Raw genomic sequence first — 14072 nt, 5'->3', positions numbered from 1 at the left:
GGACACCTGAACGGGCACCTGGGGACACCTGAACCGCCCTGGGGACACCTGAACGGGCACCTGGGGACACCTGAATGGGCACCCAGGGACACATGAGCCCCCCTAGGGGACACCTGAACGGGCACCTGGGGACACCTGAACGGGCACCTGGGGACACCTGAACACCCTTGGGATGCACCTGGGGATGCCCCTGGGAACACCTGAACCACCCTGGGGACACCTGAACCACCCTGGGGACACCTGAACCTCCCCCTGGGGACATTTGAGATTGGGGGACTTCAAGGACAATGGAGGGGACAGGAGGTGACAGGGGAGGGGTGACATGTGGAGGGGTTGGGGACATGGAGGTGGGGTCAGACAAGGGTTTGGGGACATTGGGGACACCGGGGTGGGGTCAGACAAGGGTTTGGGGACACTGAGGTGGGGTCACCTCTGGGGTTGGGGACATTGATGACAGTGGCAAGGGAGGTTTGGGGACACCGGGGTGGGGTCAGCTGAGGGTTTGGGGACATTGATGACAGTGGCAAGGGAGGTTTGGGGACACTGGGGTGGGGTCAGCTGAGGGTTTGGGGACATTGATGACAGTGGCAAGGGAGGTTTGGGGACACTGGGGTGGGGTCACCTCAGGGGTTGGGGACATTGATGACAGTGGCAAGGCGGGTTTGGGGACACCGAGGTGGGGTCACCTCAGGGGTTGGGGACATTGATGACAGTGGCAAGGGGGGTTTGGGGACACTGGGGACACCGAGGTGGGGTCACCTGAGGGTTTGGGGACATTGATGACAGTGGCAAGGGGGGTTTGGGGACACTGGGGACACCGAGGTGGGATCAGCTGAGGGTTTGGGGACATTGATGACAGTGACAAGGGGGGTTTGGGGACATTGGGGACACCGAGGTGGGGTCACCTGAGGGTTTGGGGACATTGATGACAGTGGCAAGGGGGGTTTGGGGACATTGGGGACACGGGGGTGGGGTCACCTGAGGGTTTGGGGACACTGATGACCAGTGGCAAGGCGGGTTTGGTGACACTGGCGGGGTGTCCCCGAGGCGTGCCAGCCCCAGGTGACAGCGGTGTCCCCGTGTCCCCCAGGTGGTGCTGAAGGGAGCCCCGGGCCAGCCGGGGACCATCCTGAGGACGGTGCCCATGGGGGGGGTCCGGCTGGTCACCCCCGTCACCGTCTCGGCCGTCAAGCCCACGGTGACCACCCTGGTGGTCAAGGGCACCACCGGTGAGTGGGGGCGCTCTGGGTGGTCACTGGGGAGGTCACTCGTGCTCAGGGGTCACCTCTGGGTCACTGGAGGGGTCACTGGGCCACCCAGGGGTCACTGAGGTGGTCACTTGTGCTCAAGGGTCACCTCTGGGTCACTGGAGGGGTCATTGGGCCACCCAGGGGTCACTGAGGTGGTCACTCGTGCTCAAGGGTCACCTCTGGGTCACTGGAGGGGTCACTGGGCCACCCAGGGGTCATTAGGGAGGTCACTTGTGCTTAAGGGTCACTTCTGGGTCACTGCAGTGGCCGTTTTGGTGGCCAAGGGTCACCACTGGTCACTGGAGGGGTCATTGAAGGGGCCATTGGGCCACCCAGGGGTCATTAGGGATGTCACTTGTGGTCAGGGGTCACTTCTGGGTCACTGGAGTGGCCGTTGTGGTGGCCAAGGCCACCACTGGTCACTGGAGGGGTCATTGGGCCACCCAGGGGTCACTGAGGTGGTCACTTGTGGTCAAGGGTACCACAGGGTGGGTGGAGGGGTCATGGGGACAGGGAGGGGACACCAGGAAGGACAGCCACTGTCATGGGGAAGGGTCCCCAAATCACGGGGGGGTCACCGTGGGGTCACCGTGGGGTCACTTTGGGGTCACTTTCCCGAAGGGTCACTCACGGCCCTGGTGTCCCCTGCAGGTGTGACCACGCTGGGGACGGTGACAGGGACGGTGTCCACCAGCCTGGCCGGAGGGGCCGGTGGCCACAGCGCCACGGCCTCGCTGGCCACACCCATCACCACCCTGGGGACAATCGCCACCCTGTCCAGCCAGGTGCTGAACCCTGCGGCCATCACGGCCACCGCGGCCGGGGGCGGCCTGGGGACACCGACCATCACCATGCAGGTGAGGGGACACTGGGGACATTGGGGACACTGGGGACATTGGGGACACCGACCATCACCATGCAGGTGAGGGGACACTGGGGACATTGGGGACACTGGGGACACTGGGGACACCGACCATCACCATGCAGGTGAGGGGACACTGGGGACATTGGGGACACTGGGGACACCGACCATCACCATGCAGGTGAGGGGACAGGGGGGACACTGGGGACATTGGGGACAGGGGGGACACTGGGGACACCGACCATCACCATGCAGGTGAGGGGACACTGGGGACACTGGGGACATTGGGGACACTGACCATCACCATGCATGTGAGGGGGCATTGGGGACATTGGGGACACTGGGGACACCGACCATCACCATGCAGGTGAGGGGACACTGGGGACAGGGGGGACACCGACCAGTACCATGCATGGGAGGGGACATTGGGGACATTGGGGACACTGACCATCACCATGCAGGTGAGGGGACATTGGGGACACTGGGGACACCGACCATCACCGTGCAGGTGAGGGGACACTGGGGACACTGGGGACAGGGGGGACACTGACCAGTACCATGCAGGTGAGGGGACATTGGGGACACTGGGGACACTGGGGACATTGGGGACACCGACCATCACCATGCAGGTGAGGGGACACTGGGGACATTGGGGACAGTGGGGACACTGGGGACACTGACCATCACCATGCAGGTGAAGGGACAGGGGGGACACTGGGGATACTGGGGACACTGGGGACATTGGGGACATTGGGGACACTGGGGACACCGACCATCACCATGCAGGTGAGGGGACACTGGGGACATTGGGGACACTGGGGACACCGACCATCACCATGCAGGTGAGGGGACATTGGGGACACTGGGGACAGGGGGGACACTGACCAGTACCATGCAGATGAGGGGACATTGGGGACACTGACCAGTACCATGCAGGTGAGGGGACATTGGGGACACTGGGGACACTGGGGACACCGACCATCACCATGCAGGTGAGGGGACACTGGGGACGTCCCCAAATGCAGCTCAGCCCCAGCTGCGCTGCCGACAGGAGCGGGGAGGGGACACTGGGGACATTGTGGTGACACCAAGGGGAGCTCACAGACATTCGAGCCTGGAGCAGGGACAGGGAGGGTGGCACCCGTGCTCAGTGCCACCTCCCCTGAGCCACTGTGGGGACACAGCCGGTGTCCCAGCCCACGCAGGTGACGCTGATCACCACGCCCAGCGGCGTGGAGGCCCAGCCCGTCCACGACCTCCCCGTGTCCATCCTGGCGTCCCCCACGGCCGAAGGTCCCCCCGCGGCCACCTCGGGGGGTGGCGGCCTGGCCGAGCCCCCCCCGGCCGAGGCCACCCCTGGCACCGTCACCCTGGTGTGCTCCAACCCGCCCTGCGAGACCCACGAGACGGGGACCACCAACACGGCCACCACCAGCCTGGTGGCCAACGTGGGGACAGGGGGACAGCAGCTGCAGCTGCAGCTCTGCGAGGACACGGGCGGGGGGACAGCGGTGGTGGCGGCGCCAGCCCGGGCCTGCTCCAACCCGCCCTGCGAGACCCACGAGACGGGGACCACCAACACCCCCACGGCGGCGGGGACGGCGCGCTTGGGGACGCCGGGGGGACCGCCCTGCCCCACGCAGCAGACGGCGGCCACGGGGACAACGATGACGGCGCGGTTGTGTCCCCCCGAAGGTGGCGGTGGTGGCGGTGGTGGCAGCGGTGTCACCTCGTGCCAAACGCAGGAGGCAGCCCCGTGCCAAACGCCCTGGGGACAGCCTGAGGTGGGGACGGCCAGCGGGGCGGTCACTGCGGCCACCACGGCGAGCTGTGAGACCCCCGTGGGGACACGGCTGTGTGCCAACCCCCCCTGCGAGACCCACGAGACAGGGACAACCAACACGGTGACAGTGACAGGGTCACAGCTCTGCTCCAACCCGCCCTGTGAGACCCACGAGACGGGGACAACCAACACGGTGACAGTGACAGGGTCACAGCTCTGCTCCAACCCGCCCTGTGAGACCCACGAGACGGGGACAACCAACACGGTGACAGTGACAGGGACACGGCTGTGTGCCAACCCGCCCTGCGAGACCCACGAGACAGGGACAACCAGCACGGTGACAACCATGGGGACACGGTTCTGCTCTAACCCACCCTGTGAGACCCACGAGACGGGGACAACCAACACGGTGACAATGACAGCACCGAGGCCACCATGCTCTAATCCTCCTTGTGAGACCCACGAGACGGGGACAACCAACACGGTGACAACCACGGGGACACGGCTGTGCTCCAACCCTCCTTGTGAAACTCATGAGACGGGGACAACCAACACGGTGACAACGACAGCACCGAGGCCACCCTGCTCTAATCCTCCTTGTGAGACCCACGAGACAGGGACAACCAACACGGTGACAACCACAGGGACACGGCTGTGCTCCAACCCCCCGTGTGAAACTCATGAGACGGGGACAACCAACACGGTGACAACGACAGCGCCGAGGCCACCCTGCTCTAATCCTCCTTGTGAGACCCACGAGACAGGGACAACCAACACGGTGACAATGACAGCGCCGAGGCCACCCTGCTCTAATCCTCCGTGTGAAACTCATGAGACGGGGACAACCAACACGGTGACAACGACAGCTCCGAGGCCACCCTGCTCTAATCCTCCTTGTGAGACCCACGAGACGGGGACAACCAACACGGTGACAACCACGGGGACACGGTTCTGCTCCAACCCCCCGTGTGAGACCCACGAGACGGGGACAACCAGCACGGCCACCACCACCACGGCCACCTCGCGCCCCCCGCCCGAGTCAGGGACAGCGGCGGCGCCACCGCCCCGAGGCGTCCCCCCCTGCTCCAACCCCCCCTGCGAGACCCACGAGACGGGCACGACCAACACGGTGACAATGACATCGTCCCAGCTCTGCTCCAACCCCCCCTGCGAGACCCACGAGACCGGGACCACCAACACGGCCACCACGGCCACCGCGGGCTCCCGGCCGGGTGACACCACCACGGCCACCAGCGCCGCCGCCACCGCCACCTCCAGCACGGGGGGGTCCCCGCCTTGTGCCAACCCCCCCTGCGAGACCCCCGAGAGCGGGGCCACCAGCACGGCCGCCACCAGAGCGGGGTCCTCGCCCTGCCAGAGCCACCAGAGCGGGGCCACCAGCACGGCCACCACCACCACCGAGGGGGTGACACCGCCCCTGCCCTGTGCCACCACCACCGCTGCCACCAGCCCCCCCCGCGCCTGCTCCAACCCCCCCTGCGAGACCCACGAGACGGGGACGACGGCCACGGCCACCACGGTCACCGCCAGCATGGGCGCCAGCCAAGGTGACCCCGAAATCGTCCCCAAACCGTCCCCAAATTGTCCCCAAATCGTCGCCCTCCGCCCTCGCTGACCCCTCCCTGCTGTCCCCACAGAGCCCCCCCCGCCGGCTGCCAACGGGCAGGGGGAGGGGGAGACCCCCCCCAGCGAGGCCGGGGGTCCCCCCGTGCCCCCCGGGACCCCCAGCCCCCCCGGCCCCAGCGGCAGCGGGACCCCCCAGCCCCGGGCGGTCACCACGGTCACTCAGTCCACGCCAGCGCCGGGGCCGGCCGTGCCGGTGAGCGGCCTTGGGGACACTGGGGACGGGGGGCTGGGGACATTGGAGGGGATTTGGGGGCACTGGAGGGGGTTGGGGGGCACTGGGTGGGGATTTAGGGGCACTGGGTGGGGGTTTGGGGACATTGGTAGGGGGGTTGGGGATACTGGAGGGGGATTTGGGGGCTCTGGGGGGGGGTTTGGGGACATAAAAGGGGATTTGGGAGCTCTGGGAGGGGGGGGTTTTGGGGACATTGGGAGGGGGGTTGGGAGCACTGGGGAGGGGTTGGCGGACATTAAAAGGGGATTTGGGGACAGTGAGTTGGGGTTTGGGAACATGGGAGGGGATTTGGGGACACTGGAGGAGGATTTGGGGACAGTGGGAGGGAGTTGGGGACACTGGGAGGGGATTTGGGGACACTGGAGGGGGTTTGGGGACACTGGAGGGGGATTTGGGGACTGGTAGGGAGGTTGGGGACACTGTGGGGGCTTGGGTACACCGGGGGTGCCCTAAGCACCGTGGCGCTGCCACCAGGGACCTCCTGGTGGTGCCTCTGGAGGCCACCAAGGCCCCATTTTGCCATTTTGAGGGTGGGGGCGTCTCTTCACCTCTCCCCTCCCCCCCTCCCCAGACCATCTCGTCGCTGACCGAATCCCCCCCGGCACCCCCCGAGACCCCCCCAACCACCACCACCACCACCACGCCCACCCCTCCTGGAGACCCCCACCCATCATCCCAGGACCCCTCCTCGGCCGCCTCCCCGTCCCCGCCCGGGCCCGAGGCCGCTGCTCCCGCCCCGGCCGGCGCCGAGCCCGCGGGGTCCCCGGAGCCTCTGGCCGTGGTGGTGCTGCCCCCGCCCACGGCCGAGGGGGGCCCGGCCGAGGGGCTGGCGCTGCCCCCCGAGCTGCTGGCCGAGGCGGGGGGCGCGGGGGGACCCCCCGGGCTCACCCCCGAGGAGCTGGCGGTGACCGCGGCGGCCGAGGCGGCGGCGGCGGCGGCGGCCAGCGAGGAGGCGCAGGCCCAGGCTCTGGCAATCCAGGCCGTGCTGCAGGCGGCGCAGCAGGCGGTCATGGGTCAGTCTGGGGGGGATTTGGGGGGGTTTGGGTCAGTTTGGGGGGGTTTGGGTCAGTTTGGGGGGTCCTGGGGGGGTCTTGGTCCCATGGTTATGGGGGTTGCACACTGGGGGCCATGGTGACCCCATGACCACGATTACCCCAGGGGATGGATTTTGGCTGACCCCAATGACCCCATAGGGTGGATTTTAGGATGACCCCATGGGATGAATTCTGGCTGACCCCAATGACCCCATGGGGTGAATTTTGGGATGACCCCATGGGATCCATTTTGGGATGACCCCAATGACCCCATGGGATGAATTTTGGCTGACCCCAGTGACCCCATGGGATGGATTTTGGGATGACCCCATGGGATGGATTTTGGGATGACCCCAATGACCCCATGGGATCCATTTTGGGATGACCCCACGGGGTGGATTTTGGGATGACCTCAATGACCCCACAGGGTGAATTTTGGGATGACCCCATGTGATGAATTTTGGCTGACCCCAGTGACCCCATGTGATGAATTCTGGCTGACCCCCATGACCCCCAGTGCCCATTCAGCCCCTGACACGTCCCCCCTGTGTCCCCCCCCCTCCCTCCACAGGGACATCGGAGCCGCTGGAGCCCGGCGAGCCCGGGGGGGGCCCCTCGGAGCTGGGGGGCGCCCTGGGGGTGTCGGAGGGGGCGGGGGGCGCGGGGGGGGCGCTGCCCCTGGTGCTCACCCAGCAGGACCTGGCGGCCCTGGTGCAGCACCAGCAGCACCTGGCCGAGGCCGGGACCCCCCCCCTCTGCCCCCCCCGCGCCCCCCACCCCCGCCCCTCCCCCTCCTCCCGCCCCCACCGCCCCCCCCCAGGCGGCCGCGCCCCCTCCCCATTTGCCCACCGAGGCCTTGGCCCCCGCCGACAGCCTCAACGACCCCGCGGGCGACACCAACGGCCTGGGGGACCTGGGCGCGGTGCCCGGGGGGGGCACCCCCGCCACCCTGCTGCCCCCCCCCGGCGACGGTGAGACACCACGGGGGGGGCTCTGGGGCTGGGACCCCCGCCCAGGGCAATGCGTGGGGTGGGAGGGGTCCCATGGGGGTGTTTATGGGGTGGGGAGGGGTCCCATGGGGGTGTTTATGGGGTGGGGAGGGGTCCCTTGGGGGTGTTTATGGGGTGGGAGGGGTCCCATGGGGGTGTTTATGGGGTGGGGAGGGGTCTCATGGGGGTGTTTATGGAGCAGGGGGGGGCTCTGGGGCTGGGACCCCTGCCCACGGCAATGGGTGGGGTGGGAGGGGTCCCATGGGGGTGTTTATGGGGTGGGAGGGGTCCTTTGGGGGTGTTTATGGGGTGGGGAGGGGTCCCATGGGGGGAGTTATGACCCTTTAGGGGGCACCCATTTTGAGGGGGGGTCGTCCTTTTGGGGGGTGTTTATGGGATGGGAGGGGTCCCATGGGGGTGTTTATGGGGTGGGGAGGGGTCCCATGGGGGTGTTTATGAGGTGGGGTCTGGGACCCCTGGGAGGGCACCCATTTTGGGGGGGGGGTCCTTTGGGGATGTTTATGGGGTGGGGAGGGGTCACATGGGGGGGGTTATGACCCCTTAGGGGGCACCCATTTTGAGGGGGGGGGGGTCCTTTTGGGGGGGTGTTTATGGGGTGGGGAGGGGTCCCATGGAGGGGTTTGGGACCCCCACCCATGGCAATGGGGAGAGAGGGGGGTCCTTTAGGGGGTCCCATGGGGGTGGGTTTAGGGATCCATGGGGGGGGTTATGACCCCTTAGGGGCACCCATTTCGGGGGGGGGTCCTTTTAGGGGGTGTTTATGGGGTGGGGAGGGGTCTGGGATTCCTGGGGGGGCGTCTGGGACCCCCTTTGGGGGGCACCCCTAGGGTTGGTTTGTGACCCCTCTGGTGACATTGGGGTGGGTGGGGAATTACGGGGGGGGGGATTTTTAAGCCCCTTCCCCAATTTTTTGTGCCCCCCCACCCCAGGCCTGGCCCCCTCGAGCGCCTTCGTGGCCCCCCCGGGCCCCACGGTTGCCCCCAGCCCCGCCAAGCTGCAGGCGGCCGCCGCCCTGGCCGAGGTGGCCAACGGCATCGAGAGCACCCCCGTGGTGAGTGAGGGGGGAAATCACCTTGAAATCACCCCCAAAATCCTCACAAACCCACCCAAAAATCCCCCCCAAAAATCCCGCCCAAAATCCTCACAAACCCACCCAAAAATCCCACCCAAAATCCTCACAAACCCACCCAAAAATCCCCCACAAAAATCCCACCCAAAATCCTCACAAACCCACCCAAAAATCCCCCCCAAAATCCTCACAAGCCCACCCAAAAATCCCTCCCAAAATCCTCACAAACCCACCCAAAAAATCTCACCCAAAATCCTCACAAACCCACCCAAAAATGCCCCAAAAATCCCCCCCAAAATCCTCACAAACCCACCCAAAAATCCCCCCCAAAATCCTCACAAACCCACCCAAAAATCCCCCAAAAATCCCCCCCAAAATCCTCACAAAGCCACCCAAAATCCCGCCCAAAATCCTCACAAACGCACCCAAAAATCCCGCCCAAAATCATCACAAACCTACCCAAAAATCCCCCCCAAAATCCTCACAAACCCACCCAAAAAATCCCGCCCAAAATCCTCACAAACCCACCCAAAAATGCCCCCCAAAATCCTCACAAACCCACCCAAAAATCCCGCCCAAAATCATCACAAACCTACCCAAATTCGCCCCCCAAAATCCTCACAAACCCACCCAAAAATCCCCCCCAAAATCCCCCCAAATCCCTCAAACTTCCCCCAATTTCCCCCCAAAATTGCCTCAATTTCCTTCCATAAAACCCCTCCATTTCCCCCTCAAAAATCCCTCCATTTCCCCCTCAAAAATCCCCCAAACTTTCCCCAGTTTCCCCCCAAATTTTTCCCCAATTTCCCCCTAAAAATCCCCCTAATTTCTCCCTTCAAAATCCCCCAAAATTGCCCCAATTTACCTCCATAAAATCCCTCAAATTCCCCCTAATTTCCCCCTCAAAAATCCCTCAATTTCCCCCCAAATTTTTCCCTAATTTCTCCCTCAAAAATACCCCAGAATTTCCCCAATTTCCCTCCATAAAATCCCCCCGATTTCCCCCAAAACTCCCCAATTCCCCTGAGTGTGCCCCTCTCTCCGTCCGCGGCAGAAGCCGGAGCCGGGGGCGCCGCCCAAGGCGCTGCCCAAGAAGGAGAACCAATGGTTCGACGTGGGCGTCATCAAGGGCACCACCATGATGGTCACTCACTACTTCCTGCCCCCCGACGACGCCGCCCCCGCCGACGTGAGTGACCCCCAGAGGGGACGGACGCGGGGACAGACACGGGGACAGCCAGGGACAGGCCTGGGGACATGGGGACAGACATGGGGACAGCCAGGGGCAGACACGGGCACAGCCAGGGACAGACCTGGGGACGCGGGGACAGACATGGGGACATCCAGGGGCAGACACGGGGACAGCTCTGGGACAGCTCTGGGACAGACATGGGGACAGCTCTGGGACAGACCTGGGGACACGGGGACAGACACGGGGACAGACACGGGGACAGGCCTGGGACAGACCTGGGGATGTGGGGACAGACCTGGGGACGTGGGGACAGACACGGGGACAGGCCTGGGACAGACCTGGGGATGTGGGGACAGACCTGGGGACGTGGGGACAGACACGGGGACAGGCCTGGGACAGACCTGGGGACACGGGGACAGACACGGGGACAGGCCTGGGACAGACCTGGGGACATGGGGACAGACATGGGGACAGGCCTGGGACAGACGTGGGGACAGACATGGGACAGACCTGGGGACGCAGGGACAGACCTGGGGACAGGCCTGGGACAGACCTGGGGACGTGGGGACAGACCTGGGGACATCCAGGGGCAGACACGGGGACAGCTCTGGGACAGCTCTGGGACAGACACGGGGACAGGCCTGGGACAGACCTGGGGACATGGGGACAGACACGGGGACGGACATGGGGACAGACACGGGGACAGCTCAGGACAGCCAGGGACAGACACAGGGACACGGGGACAGACATGGGGACAGCCAGGGACAGAGACGGGGACACAGGGACAGTCCTGGGACAGCTCCGTGGCATTGGGTTCCTGTCCCCACGGTGTCCCCACGGTGTCCCCATCATGTCCCCCTGTCCCCGCAGGACGACGCCTCAGGGGTCCCAGACCACTCCCAGCCATGGTACCATGGGCTGTCCCCTTAGGTCCGGGGCGTTTCTCTGCCATGTCCCCATATCCAGAGGGGTTCCTGTGTCCATGTCCCTGGCTCTGGGGGTTCCTGTGTCCGTGTCCCCACATCCACGGGGGTTCCTGTCCCCACGGTGTCCCCATCATGTCCCCATGGTGTCCCCCTGTCCCCGCAGGACGACGCCTCGGGGGTCCTGGACACCACTCGCAGCCATGGTGCCATGGGCCGTCCCCTCATGTCCGGGGCGTTTCTCTGTCCATGTCCCTGACTCTGGGGGGGTTCCTGTCCCCATGGTGTCCCCATCATGTCCCCATGGTGTCCCCCTGTCCCCGCAGGACGATGCCTCGGGGGTCCCGGACCACTCGCAGCTGCGCCGCCAGGAGCTGCAGCCGGGCACTGCGTACAAGTTCCCGCGTGGCCGGGCTCAACGCCTGCGGCCGCGGGCCCTTCTCGGAGCTGTCGGCCTTCAAAACCTGCCTGCCCGGCTTCCCCGGGGCGCCCTGCGCCATCAAGATCAGCAAGGTGACCCTGGCAGAGACCCCAGACCCATAACAGAGACCCCCACCCATGGGGGAGCCCCTAACATCAACCCAAACCCAACCCAACCCAACTCAAACCCAACCCAACCCAATCCAACCTGACCCTGTCCCTGCCCGGCTTCCCTGGGGCGCCCTGCGCCATCAAGATCAGCAAGGTGACCCTGGCAGGGACCCCAGACCCATAACGGGGACCCCCACCCATGGAGGAGCCCAAAACATCAACCCAAACCCAAACCCAACCCAACCCAACCCAACTCAAACCCAACCCAACCCAATCCAACCTGACCCTGTCCCTGCCCAGCTTCCCCGGGGCGCCCTGCGCCATCAGGATCAGCAAGGTGACCCTGGCAGGGACCCCAGACCCATAATGGGGACCCCAACCCACGGGGGAGCCCCTAACATCAACCCCAACCCGACCTGACCCAACCCAACCCAATCCAACCTGACCCTGTCCCTGCCCGGCTTCCCCAGGGCACCCTGCGCCATCAGGATCAGCAAGGTGACCCTGGCAGAGACCCCAGACCCAAAACAGGGACCCCAGACCCGCTGTGGGGACCCTCCTGTGTCACCCCCATGTCCTCTCTGTCTCATCTGTCCCTCCATGCCTTCCTGACCCCTGTGTCCCCACCATGTCCCCCTAACCCCCCCTATGTCACCCCTGACCCTCTCATGTCCTCCTAACCCCTCATGTCCCTCTGTCCCCCCGACCCCTCCATGTCCCTCCTGACCCCTCCATGTCCTTCTGTCCCCCCTGACCCCATCTCCCCTGTGTCCCCGTCATGTCCCTCTGTCCCCCCTGACCCCTCCATGTCCCCCCTGACCCCTCCATGTCCCCATATCCCCCCTGACCCCTCCCATATCCCCCCTGACCCCTCCATGTCCCTCTGTCCCCCCTGACCCCTCCATGTCCCCCCTGACCCCTCCATGTCCCCATATCCCCCCTGACCCCTCCCATATCCCCCCTGACCCCTCCATGTCCCTCTGTCCCCCCCGACCCCTCCATGTCCCCCATGCCCCCTCCATGTTCCCCCTGACCCCTCCATATCCCCCCTGACCCCTCCATGTCCCCACGCCCCCCCTGACCCCTCCATGTCCCCCTGTCCCTCCTGACCCCTCCATGTTCCCCCTGACCCCTCCATGTCCATCCTGACCCCTCCATGTCCCCCATGCCTCACGCCTCCATGTCCCCACACCCCCCCTGACCCCTCCATGTCCCTCCATGTCCCCACACCCCCCCTGACCCCTCCATGTCCCCACGTCCCCCCTGACCCCTCCATGTCCCCCTGTCCCCCCTGACCCCTCCATGTCCCCCCTGACCCCTCCATGTCCCCCATGCCTGACCCCTCCATGCCCCCCTGACCCCTCCATGTCCCCACGCCCCCCCTGACCCCTCCACGTCCATCCTGACCCCTCCATGTCCCCACGCCCCCCCTGACCCCTCCATGTCCCCACGCCTGACCCCTCCGTGTCCCCTCTCTCTCCGTGGTGTCCCCAGAGCCCCGACGGGGCGCACCTGACGTGGGAGCCGCCGTCGGTGACGTCGGGCCGCATCGCCGAGTACTCGGTGTACTTGGCCATCCAGGGGGGGCCCGGGGGGGGCCCCGAGGCGCGCGGGGGGGGGCGCCCAGCTGGCCTTCATGAGGGTCTATTGTGGGCCCAGCCCCTCGTGCCTGGTGCCGGCCTCCAGCCTGGCCAGCGCCCACATCGACCACACCACCAAGCCGGCCATCATCTTCCGCATCGCCGCCCGCAACGACAAGGGCTACGGCCCCGCCACGCAGGTGCGGTGGCTGCAAGGTGGGTCTGGGGCTCTCAAATGAGTCTGGGGGCTCTGAAATGAGTCTGGGGGCTGCACACCCCTGGGGGACACTGTGGGAGTGGGATTGTCCCCCTATCACCCACCCGCAACGACAAGGGCTACGGCCCCGCCACACAGGTGCGGTGGCTGCAAGGTGGGTCTGGGGCTCCGAAATGAGTCTGGGGGCTCTGAAATGAGTCTGGGGGCTGCACATCCCTGGGGGCGTTTGTGGCACTGGGATTGTCCCCCTGTCATCCACCCACAACGACAAGGGCTACAGCCCCGCCACCCAGGTGCGGTGGCTGCAAGGTGGGTCTGGGGCTCTGAAATGAGTCTGGGGGCTGCCAGGTGGGTCTGGAGGCTCTGAAATGAGTCTGGGGGCTGCCAGCTGGGTCTGGGGGCTGCAAGGTGGGTCTGGAGGCTCTCAAATGGGTCCGGGGGCTCTGAAATGAGTCTGGGTTTGTGGCACTGGGATTGTCCCCCTGTCACCCACCCTGTCAAGGACAATGGCTACGGCCCTGCCACCCAGGTGTGAGGGCTGCCAGCTGGGTCTGGGGGCTCTGAAATGAGTCTGGGGGCTGCCAGGTGGGTCTGGAGGCTCTCAAATGGGTCTGGGGGCTGCACACAGCTCTGGGAGGCGGTGGGAGTGGGATTGTCCCCCTGTCACCCACCCGCAATGACAATGGTTACAGCCCGAGCACTGAGGTGCGGTGGCTGCAAGGTGGGTCTGGGGCCTCTGAAA

The 14072-nt window shown here is 65.6% G+C and overlaps 1 protein-coding gene across 1 annotated transcript in view; it reads left to right on the top strand.

The window, feature by feature from the left end:
• Positions 1–13723, top strand: part of HCFC1 (host cell factor C1) — a 36243-nt gene extending 22520 nt beyond the window's left edge. Inside the window, 13 exon segments of the mRNA XM_071420406.1 lie at positions 1091–1229; positions 1902–2107; positions 3297–5463; positions 5554–5735; positions 6346–6787; positions 7380–7546; positions 7629–7779; positions 8748–8869; positions 9942–10076; positions 11329–11403; positions 11405–11515; positions 13028–13138; positions 13140–13723. Coding sequence (XP_071276507.1) covers positions 1091–1229; positions 1902–2107; positions 3297–5463; positions 5554–5735; positions 6346–6787; positions 7380–7546; positions 7629–7779; positions 8748–8869; positions 9942–10076; positions 11329–11403; positions 11405–11515; positions 13028–13138; positions 13140–13352 — 4221 coding nt within the window. The 3' untranslated portion in view covers positions 13353–13723.
• Positions 13724–14072: the final 349 nt, after the last annotated feature.

This window comes from Agelaius tricolor, unplaced genomic scaffold, assembly GCF_023055355.1.
Source record: "Agelaius tricolor isolate 1412-34295 unplaced genomic scaffold, bAgeTri1.0.p SCAF_139, whole genome shotgun sequence".
In the NCBI taxonomy this organism is placed as follows: Eukaryota; Metazoa; Chordata; class Aves; order Passeriformes; family Icteridae; genus Agelaius; species Agelaius tricolor.
Note: the sequence above shows the minus strand (reverse complement) of the source record. Positions and strands in the feature narration are given on the sequence as shown.